This window comes from Silurus aristotelis (assembly GCF_946808225.1).
Source record: "Silurus aristotelis genome assembly, chromosome: 12".
NCBI lineage: Eukaryota > Metazoa > Chordata > Actinopteri > Siluriformes > Siluridae > Silurus > Silurus aristotelis.
Genome location: NC_139585.1, coordinates 10,128,372 through 10,134,371, shown reverse-complemented (window position 1 = coordinate 10,134,371; position 6,000 = coordinate 10,128,372). Strand labels below are relative to the sequence as shown.

At 36.4% G+C, this 6,000-nt stretch overlaps 1 protein-coding gene and 1 long non-coding RNA gene across 2 annotated transcripts in view; one reads left to right on the top strand and one right to left on the bottom strand.

Annotated features, from left to right (window-relative positions):
* The window catches only part of prkcea (protein kinase C, epsilon a), a 55,326-nt gene extending 52,418 nt beyond the window's left edge, over window positions 1-2,908 (top strand). Inside the window, exon 15 of the mRNA XM_083556493.1 lies at window positions 495-2,908. Coding sequence (XP_083412619.1) covers window positions 495-641 — 147 coding nt within the window. The 3' untranslated portion in view covers window positions 642-2,908. The remainder of the gene's footprint in view (window positions 1-494) is intronic.
* On the bottom strand, window positions 2,723-5,546 carry LOC310734563. The gene is made up of 2 exons (XR_014536086.1): window positions 4,591-5,546; window positions 2,723-4,094 (listed from the first exon to the last, which is right to left on the bottom strand). It is a non-coding gene; the product is annotated as an uncharacterized lncRNA (long non-coding RNA).
* Between the last annotated feature and the right edge of the window lie 454 nt (window positions 5,547-6,000).

Genomic DNA, 6,000 nt, shown 5'->3' with positions numbered 1-6,000 from the left:
CCATGTTATATAAAAACAGCAGGAATAAGTTTAACATTATTCTATTTTCTGCACTTTTAAAAAATGTCAAGCTTTTTAAAAAATTAGACTTTTTTTTTTTCAAATAATATTAAACTTTTCATCTGATTTCTTTTTGGATTACATGTAATACAGTGCCACTATATGTATCTCTTTAGTGCTCTTATTATTTGTATCTGTCTTCTTCAAAATGTAAGTCGGTGTGGCCTAAATCTAGTGTTTTATCGAATATAAACTAGAAAACAACAGCAATACAAATCCCACAATTTTGGCATGGTGTACATTTTGGCTCTGATATTTCCTCAGCCTAAACCACAGCACTGACCGCTGACACACATCTAGACCCATTCAACTTTCCTGGCATGCTGTAAAGAGAAAAGAAACTGAATAATGTGCTTCCTATTAAAATCTGTTTATTGTTAATAACATATTCGTAATTAGTCATGTAAATGTTGATGTAACTCTTTATTTTCCAGAAAACCAAAAGGGACGTGAACAACTTTGACCAGGATTTTACACGTGAGGACCCCGTCCTCACCCCTGTGGATGATGCCATTATAAAGCAGATCAACCAGGAGGAGTTCAAGGGCTTCTCCTATTTTGGAGAAGAGGCGCTATCTTAAATGTCAGCCTCGCAGCACCTGTTCAGACACACATACAACAACATTCTCTCACGCGCATACAGACACATAAACACTAAGCACTAAGATAAACATAAAAGTGGTGATGATTGTCTGCAGAAATGCTGATATTGGGGTTGAGGCAAGAGGTCCGGGTGTGTGTCTGCAGCTACTACTGCTTTTGTTCTTTTCCACCTCCAATTGCTTCCTCTTGCCTTCTTTCACTTCAGCTCTTTTCCATCCCTTGCCTCTCTAGCCATACTAATGCTCCTTTAGTTTAAAGCTACTTCCCAAACTGCTCAGAGGGTCTGCTTTTGGGGAGGAGGGGCAGGATTGCACTATGTTGAACCAAAATTTAATTATATAAATGATTGTTGTAATGTTAGCAATCAGATATCTGGTATGAATGAACCCAAAACAGTGACAGCAATGTCCAAAAAAACTAACAAAAAAAAAACAAAAACAAAGAATATTAATCTCCATAAATGACAATAAAATGTGTTGTGCTGTGCAGTGGAATTCCTTTATGTATATTCAGGTGAACATTTTGGGAGCAATTTTATTTATAATAACACTACTATACAGTATATTTCTTGATAAGTGTTATGAAGGCCTGCTGTATGTGGGTTGTATTGATCCGAAGTGTTGATTGGTCCGGTCCCGTGCCCGTGTGCATGTGTTTGCATGAGCACATGCCATTTTTTAAATCTTTTAATTTTGGATGTTGTGTTTTGTTTTTTGTTTGTTTTTTTTATTTTCGCACACATTCATTCTCTTTCTCTGGCTGCTACGTGTGTTTAGTGACCTGCCACTATGCAATAGCAGACATAGAGGCCAGTGCCCATAGCTGTCTTGCCCTTTGTACAGAGTGTAATGTACATATTGTCTGCTCCAAAGCCTGTGAACGCTTCAAAATCGAGTAGTCAACTGTTGCATGGTTTGGCAAATAAAGCTATTAATTGAGTTGTACAATGTATTATGTCTATGGAGAGAGAAGTTTGTATAATATTCATGTGCAATACACTGAACATGTTTTTTCTTTCAGTTATTGTCCTTATACTTTTTCTGATGTCCGTTTGTCCTTCCTCTTGTGTTGTCTCTTTCCCATATATCCACCTTGCTGATATTAAATGAAGATGAGTGTTCAATGGGTAAGAAGCCTGACCATTGAAGCCTGAACAGCAGGATATTGATGTTGAATTAATTTCTCTGTTTCTCTCTTTCTTTCTCTCTCCCTATTTCTCTACACCACTCTCATGTACATAAAGCATAAACTGTGGAATGTAGCTTAAAAACCATGTGCATGCTCATAATTTATTTTATATCGTACACATAATGACCCTCGTGTCAATAAGCAGGCCATTTCCTGCTTGTGCATGTTTTCAGATAACAAAGCCTTGTTATTGCACAGCTCCATGATTCTTACACAAGGTTTCTCCCTGTCCATCATACACATTTAATAGTGAAGTCAGTTATTTATAAAAAAGAAAATGTGAACAAACATGACGGAGAGGTCAATAAGAGACAGGGTACATTTCAGGCGCACTAATTAAACCCTTACTGGAATGTGACAGCTTTGCTTGAACAACTCAGTGGCAATTTGACAAATCGTTTGAGTTTTGGTTTTTGCAAACTCGTTTTTTCTGACCATTCTTCACTTCAAAAATGTTTTCGCTCGGTTTTACAAATGCATTTTGAAATTGCATTTTTTAATTATTATTATTATTATTATTATTATTATTATTATTATTATTTAACGGCTTGTAAATATCGGCTTTTCACATGCCAAACGCTCTATCTGATCTTTGTTTATCTGTAAATGAATTCATTCAAAAGCTATATAGAAACCAACAACGGTTTGTCTTTTAAGTAAATAATAATACAAATAAAATAAAAAAGAGAGAGAATTGAAATGGCTCAAATATTACCTCTTAAATTTAGGGTTTGTCTGGCTGAATATTGAATATTTGTGCATACAGTATTACATTAAGCGTTTCACAATGTATTATAGTGCTGTATGTATTATATACATCTTGTATTAGAATTTTAGTTTGGTGAAGTTTGTGTTTTGTAAGTTTTCTCTCTCTCTCTCTCTCTCTCTCTCTCTCTCTCTCTCTCTCTCTCTCTCTCTCTCTCTCTCTCAGTGTCAGCAATGTATTATGTGCCAAACGTACTGTAATCTAAAGGATGTGAATGTGTTTGGTTTTTTATTTTTTTTCCTTTTTTTAATTTTCATTTTTTTGATCCTATTAAATACTATGATGTCACAACCTGATGAGGTCTGGAGTGATTACGTTGATTGGCTTTATTAGGTTTGGGACACACCCACACATTTAATCTAAGGACAGTAAGTTTTTTTAGTTTCTAAATCTCCAGAGGGAGAAATGCAGCTTTTTGTTTTGTATTAACTGTTTGGTGATTGTAAACTGAAACGACGTCTCTCTGTCTCCTAACCTGTCGGGCAGGCTTGGTCGGGTGCAGTACTGATTTGAACTTTAGTCCTGTTTTCCTGACAGCTCAGCACAGGACATGCTCCACTGTATACTGCATACCTGTCTGTCCCGTTACTGTCCCGCCCCAATTAACATGCAATCAGCGCTCGGATTATCCGCTTGTCTGTATTATTCGGACATTTTTTTTGCATTTTTTGCATTTCCAAGAAAGATCTGGATGTCAGAAAATACGCAAACATTTCGTGCTCTGTGAGGCGAAGCGGTGCGACTCAACGTCAAGGTCCCACTATGGAACGCCAAATGGCTCACGAATATTTCGCATTTTTATTTGTTTAGCGCTTTTATTGATGGACATTATCCCAAAGCAGCTTTACAGAGATTTAAGATGTTTGAAAGTTGGAAGTTTTCCTACTTTTCCTAAAAGTTTAGTGCCTAAAATTTGTTCCTTATAAGGTTATTCCTAACGAGCAAGCCGGTGGCAACTTTGGCAAGAACAAACTCCTTGAGATGTTATAACGAAGAAACCTTGAAAGACCCAAACAGACATCCATCATCATCATCTGGGTGGCACCAAATGTCTATTTATTATAGCTCCATCAATGTTGATGTTTACTAGATTGTCAATATCAATACATTCCAAATCCATCCTCATAGTTCTTGAGTTGCTTAGTTGCTACATGGATCTTTAGACTGTTCATGTGGAGCCATCCTCAGCTGCACTGAGTGTCTTTAACTGAAGAGAACTCCATCCAAAGGTAGGGAGATGTGATAAATCAGGCAGATCCAAAGAGAACAAACAGACAGAAGCACTGATCTTTGGTACCTCAAAAGCATGATTACCTGACAGAGAGAGAGAGAGAAGGAGAGTAGAAGGGCATTAGGGAGAGAAATTAGGATTGATTGTTTAGTATTCGTATTGTTACATAAAAGTTGAAGATAGAAAGTTAAATATAGGCGGTTTATACACAAACCTTCACCTGCAATCAAAATCTTATTTGCATTCCTTTAAAAAAAAAAAAAAAACGGAACGGAAACGAAAAAACTCACCTCACCTGTGTTCTGAGCTGCACGGCATCGGGAGAAAAAACTTCCATCGGGTGATTTTTAAACGCACGACGATGCTAAAAGATAAACTCCTGAGAGGAATAGTTGTGAAAGGAAGGAGGAAGACAGTGAACAATGACTTACTTGGTCGACTACTGTTTAGATACAAGCCGTTGTAACGCGTTGAGTCTGGGTGAAGGGAGAGCTCGCTAACTCCATTTGCAACAGAAATCATATAAGCACAGACAGATTTCCAAAACTCGTGCTTTTTTATTTTTCTTGGCTACAGCGTTAAGGGTTAGTCAAATAAACTTAGAAATCAGCATCAGAAAATAACAAGGACATATTCCTCGGTCTTGAACACACGCAGTAATACTGGAAAAATGCATCGGCATGCTATTCCCAAAATACCGCTATGCTCCTAAAGGAAGCGCAACATATTTCACCTGTTACACCGTGTAACGTGTCTTTCGTTAAAGCCTGTGTAAAGTACATTAGTGTAGACGGCTTACATTTATACATTTATATACTGTTTAAATATTCCAGTAACCATGAAAGAACTCCTTTTGCATTTCTACATGAGTGAAAATAACTATCGAGACTTATGTGTGAATAATTTCTGCAGTTCACGTTTTATTCTCCTGCACATGATACCGTATTAAGGAGAGTTTTCTATTCTTCCAGGCACACAGTGAGAGTAACATCTACCCTGCAGTAACTTGTGGACTATGGGGTTATGGTTGTGGTCTGAGGTCATGTAATCATTTAACACAACTAATGCTTCCACTTCAAAGTGGCGAAGAACAGTATGTTTTTGTGAATATAGTGCAGAATAAATCAAAGCATTATGCATGTAGTGAATTAAATCGAAAGGTTTCACCAATTAAAAACCATACATATGTAAAAGAGGAGACTTATAACACTTTGGTATAGTCCACTACTGTTATGAATCAATTAAAATTAATGGTTTGTCCTTCACACTACCTGTATGTGTGAGATAAAAACTGAGACATGGCTGAAAATAAAGCATGAGTATTTCTACATATTTTGCAAAAACCTTGATTTGCCTTCATTCACCTAATACAACGCTGTTCACTAAAGATACAAAATTACAACACTGCCATCTTTTACTGGCATCATGTTGTACTCAGTGACAAACTGCTCCAAGTGAAAAAAAAATGTATGGCTTATGCCCAAGCTAGGTTACACCCCTGCTGTCAACCACAGCAGCATTAGCCAATAATGAATGACACTGAGCTCATGTATGTGGAAGAGGGCAGATAGCAATCTTTTCCAATTGTGTTGTGCTGCCCTATTGATGCAGCATGTAGCAGTTAGAAAAAAATTTTTATCTATCATTATGCAAAACTGTGGTTTACTCAAAAAAAAAAAAAATAAAAAATAAAAAAAATCAGGAACAACCTTAAAAATTACAGTAAATCTACTTCAGTCAAGCATGACTCCGGTTACTGTTCATGTTTGGCTGCATTTAATGTGAAAGGAAACACAAGCTGATAATTAAAACATGCAACATCTCTACAGAATACACAAAAAGAACAAAATGTACACAGTTTTCTTTATCTCCTTATGGATATTGATGGAAAGCTAAAGTTTTCTGATATTGTGAGTTAGGTGACAGAAATTATGTTCTTGTTCTTGTTATTATAACCCCTTTATCAGTCTGTGAGTAAAAAAAGCCACTTAAATTAGTTCACAATTTAAGAAAGGTTTAGTATAGAGCAATTAAATAGAGCATATAGTTTCATCAGACTGCAAAATCACAGAGGTGTCTATATGGACAAGACTAAAATGAGAGTAAAAACCATTAAGTCATTTGGTCTGTAATTAGTCCTGCGAGGAGAATA